At 35.4% G+C, this 19,372-nt stretch overlaps 1 protein-coding gene across 3 annotated transcripts in view; it reads right to left on the reverse strand.

Annotated features, from left to right (window-relative positions):
* Positions 1-8,176: 8,176 nt before the first annotated feature.
* The window catches only part of sp3 (phosphatidylinositide phosphatase spermathreecae), a 73,390-nt gene continuing 62,194 nt past the window's right edge, over positions 8,177-19,372 (reverse strand). For 2 of the 3 annotated variants that reach the window (XM_069839160.1, XM_069839161.1), the window contains exon 17: positions 17,491-19,270. In XM_069839160.1, the coding sequence (XP_069695261.1) occupies positions 19,220-19,270 (51 nt within the window). In that variant the 3' untranslated portion in view covers positions 17,491-19,219. Of the gene's footprint in view, positions 8,762-17,490; positions 19,271-19,372 lie in introns of those variants that run through there. The other variant, XM_069839162.1, reaches the window with a different exon arrangement.

The following is a 19,372-nucleotide window of genomic DNA, read 5'->3' on the forward strand; positions in this document are numbered from 1 at the left end:
CCTCTTGTTTAAACGGAAGTATGACAATTTTTGGAATTGCGTACAATGTATATCATATGATGAAAGTAAGCTAAAATTATGAATGCAATACCGGTATATTATGTATTCATTGCAATGAAAGAAAAAGACATTCAACTTTACAAATTACATTGCTTAAATGCGCACATGACAATTTTCGTATAAAAAGAATGAACAAATTTTTAATTATGGACTGGTACAATTAACGCGTTTCTTGTTATAAATAGTATGCTACTTTTCCTAGGTTAAGTTTAGTGAGTTTAGGGCAGAGCTTACCAATTTACTAATACCAAAGTTGTTCCCATTATTTGAATATTAATATACAATTGTTACTAAAAGAATCACGTTTCGTGTTTGTCCTTTGTCATATCAACCCTAATATTCTCATTTCTGCATTTAAGCAATGTTCGTAAATATCAATTTCTATTTCATTCTTTGCATTGAAGATTATCACATTATTTACACTGAACAGTTTTATTTTAACGCTTATGTACAGACAAATACGAAAATTCCTATTTAATCTTGCATATGACCACGAAAATTTTCATACCTCGATAAATCATTAGCATTAGTACGACTTCACGACAAATTGTGATGTTCATAATTACTTCTACTGGTAGGTATATGCTGGTAGTTAAGTAATAGACTTCGTAATTCGTTGTAGAGAAATGCAATCTAAAATACTGATGTAATCTTTAAACACGTGGGTTGCTCAACTACTAGGAATAAAAATAATTAATTACTTGATTATGTACTTGATATAAATATTTTTAAGTGTAACAACTGCAAAAGTTTAAAGCAATGTGATAATACAAAGTATCAACCAGGCTACTGTACAAATATTAATATTAATATGTATATAAATAAACAAATATTACATTTATATTATTGCTGCCCCTAACAAGCATACAGAAAATATTATTTTTTCTTTTTTTCAAGTTTGTGTGTGCTTTGTTGGTCCTTCACATTACTGAGACACAAAACAACCATAAATAATATTTACAATACGACGTTACAACGTTCTCAAAAGTTTCTTATTGTAACTCTGTGCAGATAGAGGGAAGGGAAGTGTTTTTTTTTTTAACATTTTCTAACAGTTATTATATTCATTAGTCATGTACTAAATTTGTTTAGAACATTTGCTTTGATAATATCTGCGAGTTCCCACAGACAATAGAATCTAATTGAGCTGAGTATGCACACGTAATTACTAAACTATTAAATTGTTTTCTCAATGCTGCACGTTACCATAGTGCCTTAATACGCTACATTCAACTGTTACAAGCATGAGTGTCGCCAATTTTTCAATCTAAAAAAATTAAACTCAAATTTATCTCAAAAAATAGTTCGTAATTTGTCCGTTTTTTCATTTTATGTCTTACCAGATCCTTTCATGGACTTTCCTTGAATATTCTATAACAGAAGGCAAGAAAATCATTTTAAAAATCTAACTGAAATACCGATCGTCCAGTTCAAAAGTGCGACAACTCAAAAATTGCCATTTTTTTAGTTATTTATACTACTGAAAGCCCCTTTCGGAGTTCTTTCCAATTCAGTATTGAGATAAGTCATATTTACAACCAAAAAGAAAAAAAAACTAAATAAACTGCTTTAGAAATAATTATAACTATGGGCTTTATTGGCGGTCAGGTAGCTCAGTTGGTAGAGCAGCTGGCTACAGACTGGAAGGTCCGGGTGGTAACAGGATTTTTTCTCGTTGCCAAACTTTCAGAACGGCTCCGAGGTTCACTCAGCCTCCTATAAAATTGAGTATCGGGTCTTTCCCGGGGGTAAAAGGCAGTCAGAGCGTGGTGCCGACCACACCACCTCCTTCTAGTGCCGAGGTCATGGAAAGCATGGGGCTCTACCTCCATGCCCCCCAAATGCCTTCATGGCATGTTACGGGGATACCTTTTTATGGGCTTTATTAATTCATTATTAGTACATTTCGAAATGTATTAATAATGAGCTGGAAGATTGTGATAAACTCGTCCTGAATACTGACTCATTTCTGATTGTCGCGGTTATGAACCAGAACTCTATTCCTTTCTAAGTGATTTATTTGAAACTTTCAACTGAAGATATCTCAAAACTTGTTTTTTTGAATTGTCGCACTTTTGAACTAGACGATCGATACACTGTAAAGTCAAACATCGATATTATACACAGAACATAAAAGCTATAACGTAAAAAATTTGGTTACAAAAAATATATTTCATCTATTTACATTTTCTGCACTATACTGGAGAATTACCACGGTAGCTTTGAACCGTGCCATTATGTTTACCACCAAATTTAACTACATACACAATGTTGCCAACATAAGAACATGATTTTGGTCTGTGGTGTCGTTAGAAGGAGAAATTTGTTTCTTTTTCTCTCTACCGCCTTCGTTCTGAACATTACTGAGAGATAGGAATACATGTGAAATTTCCAAATGGAGAACACTCATGCACGTAACAGACTACAACCCTCTGGTGTCATCTGTGTAAATTTATACTAACTTGTTTAAGTATCTTGTGAATTGACTATGAGGTACTGTCAAATTGGGACTTACATTTTCAGGTAAATACATACATACCCAAGCCTATATTGAGTATCATACAATTCAAACATCTGATGCCACTCAATTGCAGTAAACTTCCTGCCACATAAGGAGCAAACATATAGAGTAGTAACATGTAACAAACACATTCATAGAATGTAAATAATACATAAACGTAACCTTTCTTCATATAGCAGATTACAATCTGGTAACTTAAGTAGTTAAATTGGTGTTTAAAAGGTCAGTTAATGATCTTATGGCGAAGTGCATCAACATCGGTTAAAAACGCAGTAATCATAGATTACAAAACGACGGTTAAACAGTAACGGTGGTTAAAATGTAATTTCTGTGCACCATTCATAATCACCGATTACTTAAACATGGTTAACTGACACCTCATTTAACCAGAGTAAAGTCTATGATGGTACACTGTTTCTACAAAATGACAAAAGGAAAGCATCCATACCGCTGCAAAGATAATAGTCAACGTCTAAAAACGACTGCGCTCACTCCGTTCTACATCGAAATGAACGTAGCCTACATTTTTGCATTGCATTTGTTTGCCTTTGGGCACTGTTATATTTGCGAGTTGCATTTCTTTGTTTTTCAGTGCTGTTAGGTTAAAAACGTACAAAATAGAAAATTGAATGCAAAAATGATTATATTCCAATAAGAGGTTAAAGTATCATAGACTTACTTACTATATTTAAATATATTATATAAAAAAGAAGGAATATCCACAAAGGAAAAGGATGTAGAAGATTAGTAGGAATGTGTGTACGATCCAGGACCTCATTTACACCAGGTTACTGTTCATTATCCTAAGATCCATCCATAACCTCTCTTTGTTCAGCCAGTGACATAGAGAAAGAGATATTCAAGTATTCCCTCTTAAAATATAGAAAATAAGTTATATAGAATCGTAATATAAGCAGCCGATCAATAGAAGAAATATGACTGTTTTTGTGTTATTTCAAGTGAGCCATTTGTAGATTTTGATAAACAACATCCCTCCTGGAATTTTCTGTCACCTAATTCCTCGTAAGAATTCTCTCTTGCCACTAAAGAAACTTCACGCTCACGCTCTATCCAAGTAATTCAAGTACTGTACAATAATAATCGTCTTCGAAATAAACATTTGTGGCTCTGGCCGCCATTTTGCTTTACTTGCTCTACTAATCACTGGTTATCTCCTTAAACCACTCGAATATGGCCGGTTAGAGATTACTGTGGTTAACCTTCTATTTAAGTCGTAACCGAGGTCGATCCACCGTAAAAATGCTTAACCAGGGGTTAGGTGACAATTTTAACTAGTGGTTACACTAACCGACGTTGATGCACGTGGGCGTTAGTCTATATCTATCAATAAAAAGTGTCAGGTTACGATAGTTTTATTCTGAGTTGCTGAAGGAACTGGACAAATCTTTTGCTACAATTAAATTACTGCTATGCTATGTAACATCTTGCAAGCAGATCTGCTACTGACAATGACTCTTGTATCAAGCACGAAAATGCTGTACCATTACCATTCGGATTAGAGCACATCTGGGTCATAATGGAAAATCGACATATTGATAAGTTGCTCAGTCACTGAATATGATACCCAAAGCATGACCTGTGTTATAAAAATAATATTATCTATGTATACTGCTTTTTTAACTGTGCTGTAGGGGACAAGAAGAAAACTTTACAGAAAATTCCCTGATGAAATTCGCATTAGAACCACAGTACGCAGGATTGCAATTACATAGGCTGGATAAAAAGTTATGGCAACATTGCTGTCACGTGACAATGGTGCGTTCGAGAGCTGCCAGCTATGTGGATATGAACAAGGACCGTTAGATGAGTTAGTGCAATCAGCGGTGACAGTACTCTGTCAATCTATTGCGCTGTGTAGAACGTTGACTTTCATAGGGATAGTGTGAGTGCCCTAAGACCACGTTTACAAAACTAGAGCAACGTTCCTGGATCAAAATTGAAGTGACACGAGGTCGTAGTGCACAAGAATGTTTTCAAGGATTGCGTGAAGCATGTGCCGATGTAGCGTTGCCATATCGCACAGTGGCACGATGGGTTAAAGCATTCCGGGATGCTGTTCAGGACAACCTCCATACAGGACGACCCCTTGTGGAGGACAACACAGTTCAACTCCTTGCTTCCTTGTTGGATGCTGATCGCCGATGGACTGCGCGTGAGTTAGCAGCGGAAGTCGGAGTATGTCACAAAACTGTGCTCCACATTCTGCAAGACATTCTGGGTTACAGCAAAATTACAGGGCATTGGATACTGCATGAAATTTCCAAGGTTTAACAATGGCACCGCTATGCAGTCGCACAGGCCTTGTTGGACCAGTACCAAAGGAAAGATGACGACTTTCTTGGACGAATCGTCGCTATGGACGAAACCTAGGCTCGCTCATACGAACCAACCAAACTTGAAACGTCAATCAAATGAATGGAAGCATCCAGGTTCTTCTCATCCGAAGAAAGTGCGCCCTACACGAAGTGCTGTGAAGGTAATGTTCATTGTGGCATATGACACTGATGGGGTAATACTGCACCACGCTGTACCTCCAAGGCAGACGGCAAATGCGGACTACTACTGCAAGTTCCTGCAACACCACCTTCGTCCAACCCTCAGGAGAAAACGACGACACTTGGTGGTACAGAATCCCATCATTCTTCATGATAATGCAAGGAGTCACACTGCTGCTGCTGTCAAGGACCTCTTGCACCGCTGGCAATGGGATATTCTGGAACATCCACCGTACTCACCCGATATGAGTCCATGCGATTACGATCTTTTCACCAAAGTGAAAGGGACCCGGTGCAATACCAGAGATGAACTTATCCGTGCTATAGGGCGGTCAATACGAAACATCAACAAAGATGGACGCGCTGATGGTGCACGACGCCTTCCAAACATTTGGCAAAAGGTAATAAATAAGGGGGGCGACTATATAGAAGGTATGTAAATGTTGTACCCCTGTAAATAAAGCCATGTCAGAAATACCGAACTGTTGCCATTACTTTTTATCCAGCCCTAGTAAAATTACTAGACCTATTTTGGACAAGAAAGAAAAAATGCAGACGCTTTTGTGCTAACAAAATAAATATTTGAAATTACATATACATCTTCAGTTTCCTTGCTGTGCGAGTGTACGTACCTAAGAAAAAACACAAAGAATTAACAAGGGAACATTCAACACTGGAAGGTTTATAGGACCTTCAAATTTTGTATAGTGAGAAGTCGTATTTATAACAAATTTTCTAGGGGAAAAAAATTTCGAAAACGATTTATAAGAGAGTTAAATAATACTTAGAATATTAGTAGAAGTTTGGTAGTTTGGAACCATGTTTCGTGGGTGAAACAATGGCCATTAACAGAATGCAACCTGCTTGCATACCTTTAAATGACACTGTACCTGAAGTATTATAACACAGAGCCTCTCAAGAAACGTCGTAATGACGAGGTTCTGTCTAAAGTTACTTTCTAATACTAATTCATCAAATTAACTTACTTTTAATTTAATGGCCCCATTAAACTACAGAGACTTTCTGAATGCATGGAATAAAGGAATACTACTATTAGAACAATGGTGGAATGAGAGCTGGAAGATCGTTCTCTTAATAAGCTGTGGTTCAGCTCCATAAGAATTGCATCCATAAATGTTTTCAGCTTGACAGAAGTTCAAAATTATGACACCCACGGTTTGATCTGTATTGAGTTCTCGTGTACTTGGCAATTCTCCAAAGATGACCAACCAATTGCTAATAAGCTAACTTGACTTGTTACACACTACATAAACAGCGGCCAGAATGTGCATATAATGTAATAAACAATGAAATTGTGTTTTCTGTTTACTGTAAAGTCCATAATTCATGTGTAGATAAACAATGGCTGCATCCCAATAGAAGATATAGCATTAAAATTCAATGTTACAGAAATTTTACACCTTTCCTTCAAGATTCGTAATAAAATTCAGGAGCAAAATGTGTACAGCATTCGGAAATTCTAATGCTGGTGAAGTATAATGTGACAAATAAGAGTGTAAAATTCTTAGAAGTCAATACATTTAAGCTAACTTACAATGCATGTAGAAATTTCTTACTGAAATTGTGTAATACAAAAAAACATTTAGTTAGTAAATAATAAAAATGATTGGAAACAAATACAGAAAGAGGCAGCGAAAAATTACCGCATTATGCAGAGGACATCGGGGAACAGTTTGTTTGCAATCCATTGCTAGACTCACTGGTAAACTGTAGCAGTGCAGGCGGGCATTCAGTTTCATTACGATAGCCCTAAAAAATTCCTGAGTGGTGGGGATGGAGTGCATGAACAGCAGGAAGCGTACGGAGTTATTAAGTAGCGTTGCATTACTACACTTGTTATTGAACATTACTTGTGTTATTTGTGTTTGCTATCAGTATGGTGACATACAGTATTGCACAACAGATGTTTTTAGTTGAGATGTTTCTCCTAAAGAAGAAATCGTATGACAGTACCGTTTGCAAGTTTCCATGTTAGTTCTGTGACACTGCAATGCCTTCAAGACAATATACAACCAAGTTATTCAGAAAATGGTGAGAAACAGGGTCTGTTTTAAACAAAAAGAGAGAACCACAGCAGAGGGTATTAACAGAGGAGAAGCTTGCAGATATTCAAGCAAGAATTGAAACCAGCTCGAGGAAATTTTCACGTTGAATGGCGACGAGTGTGGTATTTCACAAAAATTGGCATTGCGGGGACTGAAAATGCCACACTTTCGTTTATACAAAGTGTCGGTGGTTCATCAATTAACACAACGGGATCCAGTAGCCCACGTAAATTTCTCTCTGTGGATGCTGCAGTCTATCCATGATGGTATTGTCCATCCCTTTTTAATTAAGACGGAAGAAGCTTTCCTCATGTACTGTATGAAACTTCTTTTCACAATCAGAAAGTCGGTGTTTGGTGTGGCATTACTGCACACAGAGTAATTGGCCCTTACTTCTTTTATGATACATTAACTCGGAACAATATGTGCCCTGGAGAATGAATTCAGACGAGTCATATCTGAAATTTCAGAGGCGGAGATACGAGTAAATTTTTTAACATGATGCAACATTTGTATCGATAATGCTGGACATCATTTTCAACAGCTGCTTTGATGAAAGGTAAGAACTACTACATGGTCTGTGGATAAGCTTCGGGGCTTCTACCATGTTGTCTTGGTATTGGTGGCTGACGTTTCGACCGCTATGTTGTGGTCATCTTCAGAGCAGTTGGATAAGGAAACAATCTGCAAGCTCGTAAAATGATGAATGTCACATTTCTGTTAAGGATTAGACAATGATCTAATTGAGTCTATAACTGCAAGATGTAGTACTGTTTCTATAGAAAATAAAGGAAAGGATTACTGTATTCGTGGTGAAAATTCTCCTTATTACCATTTTTCATACGAACAACATTAAATTTGTAGTGATCCATGAATTAGATAATGACATCAACCTTAACAAAACTGTGGCATTCATCGTTTTTCCCGCGAACTCTTCATATAGTATATATAAATATACGAGCTCGCAGACTATTTCCTTATCCAACTACTCTGAAGATGACCACAACACAGTGGTCGAAATGTCAGCCACCAACACCAAGACAACGCAGTAGAAGCCCCGAAGCTTATTCACAGACCATGTACACCAGCCGCGGAAGCCTACGCGAACACTTACGAAGTACTACAGTTTTTAACTTCATTCATTCATTCATTAGGTAACTTTTAACTAATAATTTAAGCTTACTGTAATGAAACTGAACACCTGCCCACACTGCTACAGCTTACCGGTGAGTTGAGCAATGGGTTGCAGGCAATTTGTTTCTCGACATCTCCTGCAAAGTACAGTAACTTTCACTGCCTCTCTCTGTACTTTCAAGTAAAAGAATGCAAATGCATATTTAGAATAAACTTTATATGCTACATCTCGTTCAATCCAGTTATACTTTACAACTGGTCAATAATACAAAACCTCACTATTCTAACCTCTGACAAGTAATGTCAGGAGCTGAAATGATCAAAAGTATATACTTTATAAACAGAAGTTATGAAGACTAACTTTGTACATAATTACGTACAGGTGAATAACTGTGGTATCTTACACACAGGCTCCAAGATTTCTTCTGTCTGCCCCAGTGTTAATGGCTATCGTGACCTTATCTCTGCAGAAGAAAATCATATTTCTTAATTAAACCAATTTACAACAAATATTTAGTAATTATTAAGTTCCTTGCTGCTCGGTAAATGTGAAGCTAACAGCAAGCAACATGTGAACAAAACATATTAAAGGAACTATTACAACCAATAAAAATTATTTCTATCAAATAAAAACTGACCAAAGTAAAAAATGCATATAAAGAAAAACTATGATTGCGAACAATGGTAAAAAGTCTAGCATTGGCAATATGAAATAAACTAAAGAGAAATAAAAATTAAGTAAAAGCATTAAACCTTTTGTACTTCACAAAAATATCTTCCTTCATCCCTTCTCCAATCACAGTCTATTGAATATACTGGAGATTCAAGTCTGTAATTAACAGGTACTGTACATGATATCTCTGAAATTACCTATAATCCCTATTTGACAGTAAACATTTTATCTGCACTTATGTGTAAAATTTCTGCAAGTATAGCAGTACTAGTGGTAATAGTAATAATAATAATAATAATAATAATAATAATAATAATAATAATAATAATAATAATAACTCATACAAAATCTTAATCAACGGGTGATAATGTCACATTTCAACAGCTTACGACATGAAATTCTATAATTTTTTAAAGAAATTAAAACTCTGTAGCTACAGAAATCAGTTTAAAAACACTGCTACAAATTATATATGAAATTAAAAATACAATGTCTTTAAAAAAATGAGATATTTTCAAAGAAATGAAGTACTAAAAATTATATCGACATTCTATTCACACAAGTCTTCAGCTATTAATGCTCTATCATCAACAGTGACATAATTCGATATCACGTTAACATAATCTGTGATGTATATGTCATAGCATTATCATACAATACAGGTACGGTTGTCATAATGAAGCAAACATCTGGATTGTTACAAAACTGAAGGCGGGTAGAAGCATATCTTTGTAGGCACTGCCATCATTCATTCAAGAATATTCTACCTCAGTAAAATTTTTGGACGTTTCTAAGTCTGATTTCACAAAACTGAAACGTCTTCATATGACATGTCTACCACTTAAGCTGAACCCTGTAAACAGTTCTGGTCTCTCATTTCCTAATAGAGCACGATTTCACTCTCTTTTATTTTGCTTTACAAAAACTGCGAGAATGAGCAATATTATTAGTAGGTCTAGGATTTTTAGGTAAATAAATTTTTTTTTTTTTGCATTGTAATAGAAACTCGTAGTTGTGTTTTAAGTTTCGGACAAGGTCATATGAGCATATACTCAATTTTATTTTACACACAAACACATATTTTTAATTTTTTTAATGTAAATACATATTTTGAAATATTCACTTAAGAACACACAAAAATTAAGTTTTCATCAAATAATTTTCGACAAAAGCACATTTCAGATTAATCATCACCCAAATGTTCAGTGCAGTTGCTTAGACATGACAGCTGGCAACTGTTTCTCAGAATTGCCTATCTGTGGACCTGCTCTCTCACCACAAGCGATAAGAGCTGTCACCACTAAAATATTGTAACTAACACACATAAACACTGATGTGTCATTTAGGAGTGCCTTGTAGTTATCATAACGCTGATTCAGAAACCAGTTATAATTTCATAAACATCAGTTGCCTCTGTCTTCGTTTCCAATCATAAACATATCCCTAGGGAGCGCATGTTGTTTTTCAATGATCAGGGTGCTCTTTTTCTTGGTACAAGGCACTGTTCCACGATAATTGTCAGCCATTAGTGATGGACAACTTGAGGACGAATCTCATTGTGTACTGTAATTCTTCAGCAGTTGGCAAGACAGCGTAATTTATACTGGTCAGTACTGCATATTGTTTATATAAATAATCTGTGGCGCTACAGCCCGTGAAGGGCCTAGACCAACCTCTGGCTGCTGGCCTCACGCCCACATGCCGAAGCAGAGGTGGACGATCATCCAACCAGAATGGAGGTATCGTGTGGTTAGGACGATGATCCCCCCCAGCCGTTATACCTGGTATTCGCAACCGGATTTCACTACCTATCGTAGCTCCCCAAGTGCATCACGATGCTGGGTGGGCACCGGTCCCATACACTGGCCGAAATTTCATGAGAAAATTTCTTCCCCCATGAGGACTCGAACCAGCGCGCATTCCGTAACGCAGGTCCTAGGCAGGATGCCTTAGACCGCGACGCCACAGCGCGGGACATATTGTTTATATACTCTCATAAAATAATTGAAACATAATTAAATATTTTTCCTTTTTTGTCACATATTTTTCCGATTTTCAGCATATAAAAAATAAATATTTTCCCGATTTTTAGCACCTAAAAATCAGAGTCCTAATTATTAGTCTAAAGGTTACAATGTCGGCTTTCCATGGTGAAAAATCATCTTTAAGTCCTGAAAAGTTCGAGTAGACCCTACAAGGGAGAAAGATGGTTTTTGCTGCAGCTTATCATACTAAATTCACGTTTCCAATATCATTATTTCACTATTTCTCCATCATCATCATCATCATCATCATCATCATCTTCCTTAATGCAACATAAATCCAGCTCATATGTTGCACTAGGTCAAAGTGATCTAGAGTTTTGGCAAGCTATTCTTAGAGAGACAGAATTGGGTCAATATGAAGAAATATAATAATTTATGAAGAAGACAGCCTAACAAAAGTCCATGCCATGCCACCCGCCTTTGTTCTTATGCTTTGCTCTAGCAATCAGATATTTGTTATTTAATAATGACAGTTCTACTTTCAGCTACCAGTTGCCCAGCTGATAATCATAAGCCATAGACATGTGACATCACTGCATACATTCTAACTTAATATACATATATGTAGATACTTAGCTGTATTATACATAACAAGGTTACTGCACTACAATTCAACAATGCCTACCATTATAGAATGGTCGTGTAATAGGAACATTAAGACCCAAAATGTAATCTTCAGTGGAAGTACAGATATAAAAGAAGTAATATGCAATCCAACATGCATATTAGAGTAAAACATTTAAAAAAAAAAAGAAAAAAAAAAGAGTGAAAGGAGATTCACAAAATCCCAATGATTGCGTGAATATGGCTTTGTTTTATTATTTTGTATTTTATTGTTTTTGTACCATCAGGGATTTCTTTTATTGTTTAGTATTTTTATTGTATTCGATTTTTGGTTATTAAAAATATGACTAAATTGCTTATTCACTTGCAAATATATTATGAAACACTCGGCAGATTGCAGCACACATATGCTTTGGCATGTGCAGCATCTAGCGGAGACTTCTTGAACTTCGTGTTATGCTAAAAATGTCAGATTTCTCATCAACTGTACTTCGAACAAAGACATATTCACATCAAAACATAGCAGATCTTCCTATACTGTGACTCGTTCAACAAAGTTAGAATATAATTATCATTCAACATTACGACCTTAAGATTGTTTGATACATGAATAATTCAAATAACTGACAATAAGTACTATTCTGTTTCAATCTTGCTTAAGATTTAACTTTAAGTTCAAATTGTAGGGATATTTTTACTAATGTGTAATGTGTATGTGAGTAAGGAACAATTTTTAAATGTTGGCCTACCATGACACTCAATTCCACTTGAACTATGAGCTGTTATTCGAAAAAGAACTTTGATAATAAATAAATGATTATGAGTAATAAAATTTTAGAGATCAAGAACATCTTGAGATTCTGTAAGATCATAGGTCCTAACACAGCAAATGTTCATGACGACATTGAAAAATACGAGAAACAAAAGATAGTGTATAAGATCTTATATTAAGGTAAACATATATATTGTGAATAAAAATAAAAAATATATATATATTTCTTAATGTTTCCAGTTGTTGCACGCTATTGCCAATTAAAAGCATGTACGAGTTTTATGTTCGAATTCATTTATAAACCAAAATGGAATAATTTTATGAATTAAATCTAAACTCATATTCAATGTGTGCAAATGAAGAGAAAATTTCATCTTATAAAAGAAAAACAAACACACACGATTAAGTATCTTAACTAAAAGTAATACAGATCATCATCATCATCATCATCATCATCATCATTTGTATGGGCCTATTGGCCCAATCCACTCTCCATTGAAACATGTGGCAGATCATCCTTCCAACATATGGGGACTGCAGCAAATAGGGATTATAAAGAATGGACACTGAACGAATTTGCGTGTATTTTGTTTCTCTGTGTGCCAGCGGTTAATTCTACTTTCAAGCGCTAGAGGTTAGTGTAATCGAGCATAGGCTAAGATAATAATTGAGAATAGAGTTGAGACACAGGATCCAAACATCGCCTACCTTATTGCATAATCCAGTAATGCTTTGCTTCAAATAAATTCAAGTTAACAGCTTTCCCTTATTTCTCAGTGACGAACTAGTTGTAATAATAATTTTTTTATATTTCGGATATAATAAATTATATTATAAAATAATATAATACATTATAAAATTAAGTATCAAATTAGTTTAATATTTGTATATAATATAATATAGGTATATGGCTTTACTTCTCGTAAGAGTTTTGTTTTTCCATTTTCAGTGCTATCAAATCATTACATATTTTAATTGTTGTTGGGGTCAACGTCTCAACTCTCATTATAAAGTTAATGACGGAATTATTATTTTATGGATCCAATTTATTTTATTTGAGTACATAATGTACCTAAATGTATTAATTATATGTGCTATATTTCCGCTGTGTCGACTGCTAGCTGGTGTGATGTCAGCGCCAACTCTAGGGAGAAAGCAGAATCTCATGCTTTAGCTGGCTTGAAGGTCATTGAAATAAGTCCGGCTGCATCAAAGGTACCGATGCAGAGTGTCCATTCTTTATAATCCCTATTCGCTGGGGACTGTATGAGAATTCAAGGACTGACATATTATAGATAACAATGGAATCGTGTCAATATCACCATTGTTAGCGTTTGTCTTTTATTAGATTATGCAAAGTCAAGAGTATCGACAGTGCCTTATAAAACCAATGCTAAGAATATATTTTAATAAATACATTATTATAGATACAATGTTATAAGAAAATCGTAGAATTTCAACTAATAATGAACTAAGAAAAGAGTGCAGCCTTTTCCTCACTCTTTCCAATACCGATATTCATATGGAAAATATCTGCAAGAACGAATGTTATAGCAAAACCCAGGAACTCCATTTCTAAAAATGTTATTATTTAAATTTTCCCTTATGATCAGATCCTGTTACAAAACATAGAGAACAAATTACAGATGTCGATACACCAGTTGAATAGGATGTGCACAACACATGATATTAAAATATCAATGAGCAAAATTGAAACTCTGGATTTCAATGGGAAAAATTCAGTCCAATGAAAAATAATTGTACATGTCATCTTTTTTAACAAGTTATGCAATACTTCGCCTGCAGTATTTCCTGTAAGTGTGACAATGACAATGATGAACTTATATATTCCAAGTTTTCTGTGGAACAATATAGATTCCACTTCGAAAGACAGTCACTCTAACCTCAATGTACTACAGCAAAGGGGGAAGTGATTTTGGAATGCCTTTGTCAACAAGGAACAGTCTGTTACTGATTGCAAATCCACTTGGTACTGGGGAACCTATTATCCAATAAATAGGAATATAACTTCAACTCTTTATAGAGTTTAAGAAGCATTGCCAGTGCCCAACTGTACGAAAATGTTGGTTAAACTAAAAGGACGTAAAATAATTTTAGAAAATGCCGACATAATGTGGGGTCCATCAGATGCAGTAGCAAAAAAAAAAAAAACAGAGAAAAAATGATGTAGAAAGTGAAGAATATGAGTGGCTTAATGACGCGTATTACGAAACACAAAATGTGTTCACTGAAACAAACCACGGCAAAAGATGAGTGTTTACATATCATGTAAAAAAAAACACTAAACGCTATACTGGAGAATTACCACGGTATCTTTGAACCGTGCCGTTACGTTTAGCACCAAATTTAACTAAATACACAATCTCGCCAACATAAGAACACGATGTTGGTGTGTGGCGTCTTTGGAGGGAGAAATTTGTTTCTTTTCTTTCTCTGCCTCCTTCGTTCTAAACATTACTGAGAGATAGCACCACTGTTAGCTACAAGGTATATTTGCGCAAATATATTGCAAGTAGATTACGTGACTTAGGCACAGGAACGCCATTTCGTAATTTCATTTAAGAAACAAGCCAAACGAATTATCTTTGCATCAAAAACGGATGCTCCCTGGACCAAATTATCGTATTTTACAATTGTTTTAATGCAACAGAAGCCAGAAGTCTTGCTAAACATGTTATTTCTAAAGAACTACGAAATGGCATTCCTGTACTTATCAATTACCCTTTTTTTTTTCTCTCTGTCTACTTCCTTCGTTCTGAACATTATTGAGAGATAGCACCACTGTTAGGTACAAGGTGTATTTGCGCAAATATTGCGGGTAAATTATGACGAGTGGCTTAGATGAGAGGCTCGCGACAGAAACAGTTTTGCTGTAGCGCATGCGCGGACCTCTCATGCAGTGGAAGCGTAATCCTTACTTGAATTTATTTTCGCGTGTACATTGCAGATTAAATGATTGAGATCCCTTCTTGTTCCAGTTACAGACCTTGGATATACGAAGGTTAGGTTTGGTTAGTTTAGGTTTTTATTAGCCAAGTCCGCGCATGCGCAGACAGGCAATATCCTGTCGCGAGCCGCACGTGATAAATGATATGAGGTCGAGGAATGGGAGAAGGTTAGGTTAGGTTACGTTAGGTTGGGTTAGGTTAGCTTAGGTTAAGTTAGGTTAGATTGGGTTGGGTTAGGTTAGGTTAGGTTAGGGATGGGGAAGTGACATGAGATTTTAACATGAAGTTCATTTACATTTTGTTTCGTAATATTGATAAACAATAATAGACCTATAATCAAAGCGGTGAATAATTTCATGGACCCTAAATTTTTTTTTCGTAAAAGGCTGGGTATTTTTCTCTACGCCAGAAATAAAACGGCTACGTTGTCATAATTACGTACCAGTACTTAATGCTTTGGCGAACATTAACCGCAAATTTACTTTCCGTCATTTAAATGATATTCCATCAAACACGCCTTTTTTCATGTTCATTTCTTTGTGATAACCTACTTTAAGATCTTACTATATCTGCATTTCTTTTAATGCATTCAAAACACCACCGTTGTACTACATAAAATCTTGCAGTGAATTATTTAAGAATATAGTCGCGAATTCTACTACCACCATTTCGAGTGTGTTTTGTATGGCATAGCTCGGTACGGCCTGGTGACTAGTGGCCAGCGAGTAACGTCGACTATCGATATTGCTCTGCCGTGGGTATTATCCAGTTGTTCCACACTAAATATTTGTGAGGATTCCTTTTTCAGCAACAGCCATTTGCCACTGAAGCAAATAATTACAACTGTGTACTGCTGTGCGTATGATACGTCTCAAATGTACACAAAGCATGAAACCAATGTTGGTCTAGACCACACCATCCTAGAATGGCTCATCTTTTGCAGGGAGGAGAGTGAAACTTCCTCGGAATGTAACCCTAGAGAGAAACGGCAACCAAATTGTCTTGGAAATCAATGACAGTAAATACTTTCACAGAAAGTACCTTAGGGGGACAGTACAAGAAAGGCCATTAGGTCTTTGGCAGAATCAGAAAAGAGAGTGGAAACTGCTCAGTAATTTAGGTGCAAGATCAAGTTGCTTCCATATTGGCGGAGATAACAGAAGTATATGTATTAGTTAGGAGCTGTATAGTTTCGGATAGTTGGAAAGCCCATGGATATTTAAATATAACTGCTAATGGGATTTATATACATTCCATTGTGATTCATAAAAATAATTGTCTTGACAGATGATCCATGAATATACACTCAAAATGTCGAGAACATGTGGATGCATACCAAATTGAACAAAAGAAGCAATTTGGTACATAAGCAGATTTATTTTCGTCGTAGCTGCACGAATTTCTTTATAGAAATTCTGTGTAAGAGCAGATCTAGACTGAAGAATTTATCAGTACACCAGGTGAAAATTATCTTGTATAGAATTCAATATCATTACTGTATAATTAATTCTATGGAATGAAGGATTTGTAGTTAACAACCTATCAATGTGTGTTGGATATTAGGCTATATCAATATTACATAGATAATTTTTACTGCTTAAATATAGTTACCAGAAGTGAAATGCAAAATGTTCAACAGAGGAAAAAAAACGAAATTCGTGACAGCACAAACAATGGGAAGTTCTGTTTGCTTGCAAGATTGCACACTTATGTTTGTCATAAATTTGTACTCTGTATTAATATATGATTAATGGAAGAATATTTAAATGCTAAACATTACGAACAAAGTAACAATGAAAGAAAATTCTGCTTCATACAGTAGGTATGTACAAAAATCTAACAACCTTTCGCAGTTCTGTATTGCTAACACACAGTTGTATTAGCATAGTACTAGGAATTTATTCTTTTCTGAGCACAAAGAACACAATCGAGTCTGCAACATTCAAATACATTGTAAAATCCTCTTGCATCTATACAAGTTCAAATACACACCACAAAATTAACACTACTTAACAGAGGACTGTACTGAATATAGCTGATAAATATTCGTGGGTATGTAATATTTATATAAATTACACAATTCTGTATTATATAGCAATATTCGGATTCGTAACAGGATTTTGTTGCCTCTGGAGCAAGGATTGGAGCCAATATAATGATATTACAGCTCTAAAAGGCGCATGTACTTCCTTTATTTCCATCTTATGGATTACTTTAACTTCAAAATACCTCTTACATCGAAATCTTACATGATCTAACCTTGAGACTGAAAATCATAAATTTTCTTAAAGATTCTTTACTGTATTGTTTAGAAGGCGGGGCATAACCAATGCCATCAATAATTCGTAATTTAATTTAATTTATAATGCTTTCAGTCTTTTTTTCATCTTCGTTCTTACAATCTAACATCATGCAATCCTTCCCTGATATGAAAGAAACCATTTCTGCAGTTTATACAGGACTTGCTGATTTTTCATGCAGTGCCCACCTCTTACTTTCAGCCAGTTTCGTGCAATTGTGTTTCTTTTCTGGTTGTTATTTCTGATCCTATTTTCGGTGACATTTACATTGTTTGTATTTGGAATCAAATACAGCTATTTTCGGAAGTAAAGTAAAACTGGGAGCAATATACCATTTTAATACCAGATTTTAGACCTTCACAATGATTGCAACGTAGAGAAGAATTTGCATTCTCCAATAGCTTGTTCATACAGTAGAACCCCGATTATCCGACATCCTATTAACCGATTGCCGGATTATCCGACTGTATTTCTCGCTCTTTTTTCCTGCAGAAATAAATAACTTAAATGAAATACTGTTCTGTAAATCATATTCGTAGGTTCTACATAAGTTTTGCTAGAGAGTGTTATTACAAGCCTTTATCGTTACACAACATTGTGTACTGTTCGCATTGCCGTTCTATAATATAATCGAAAAAAATGGAAATAATGGAATGGTTTGAGAAAGAGAAACTGTTGCTCTTCTGGCATCAGAATGCGAGAGTTACAACTGCGCGATTTAATAAAAAAAAAGACAAGGATAAAGTGTAAAAAAGTATGTAAATCTACAAGATGAGACCTCCTTTATTCCTATATTTCCGAGACAGTCATTACAAAGGGCTTCCGTCCCCCTTAAAAACCCATTGTTAATAACCTGACTTAAATTAGTGAAATTCTGATTCACTCCTAGCAAGTTAAATACAAGACCATGGAGGAAATTACGAAATCTTTCATGATACGGATTATCCTATTTTTTTGATCAACCGTTCAGTCAATCCCCTTCATTACCACGGATAATAGAGGTTCTACTGTATTTAACATATCTGACGTTTCTCAACTACTACCGTTGTAAATTGAATGGTGTTGATTCCACGAACTAGCAGTGTGCGTCATCCCCCTCCACAAATGCTTTGATTCCCTCAATGCTCCACGCTCCATAATCATCTACAATGTCTTGTATATAACGACAGTGGCGACATCAGCTCTCAGCTGTCGTGTAATATTGAATGCGTAGTACTTGAAATCACCCAAAACCTGAAGAGTCTCCTACTTTGTTGAGTCCGTTACTCCTAGAACTGTCCAGTTGTTTGGAAATATCCAGACTTAATGAACTCAACAAAACAGGTCATAATACCCAAGACCGAAGGTCGCCTGCTTTATTGTTTCATTGTCTAGAATGTTTCAGTTGTTTCAATAGCCACACTATGAAGGGACCCAGAAGTAGTTCGGAATGTCTGAGATGTTTAAGTTTCAGCACACAATGGGAAATCCAAATTCTTCTTTACAATGTCACATTAAGTTTATGGTATAAAGAAGAACCTTGCGATATCTAATCAATATCATAAGTAAAATAATTATTGTCAAAATTGCCTTTGTATCGTCCATTTACTGTTTCTATTTTCAGCATGCAGATGGCTCTATCAGCTGGCTTCTGATGGTGTCCTCTGGTATCTAAAAAGTAGAAACGATGAGAAAATTTCTAGCAATATCTCCATATTTTTAGTTAGTTTTATATTTGCGCATATTTCTTAGAAAAAAGTAATCCAAAATGTA

This window comes from Periplaneta americana, chromosome 11 (assembly GCF_040183065.1).
Source record: "Periplaneta americana isolate PAMFEO1 chromosome 11, P.americana_PAMFEO1_priV1, whole genome shotgun sequence".
Lineage (NCBI taxonomy): Eukaryota > Metazoa > Arthropoda > Insecta > Blattodea > Blattidae > Periplaneta > Periplaneta americana.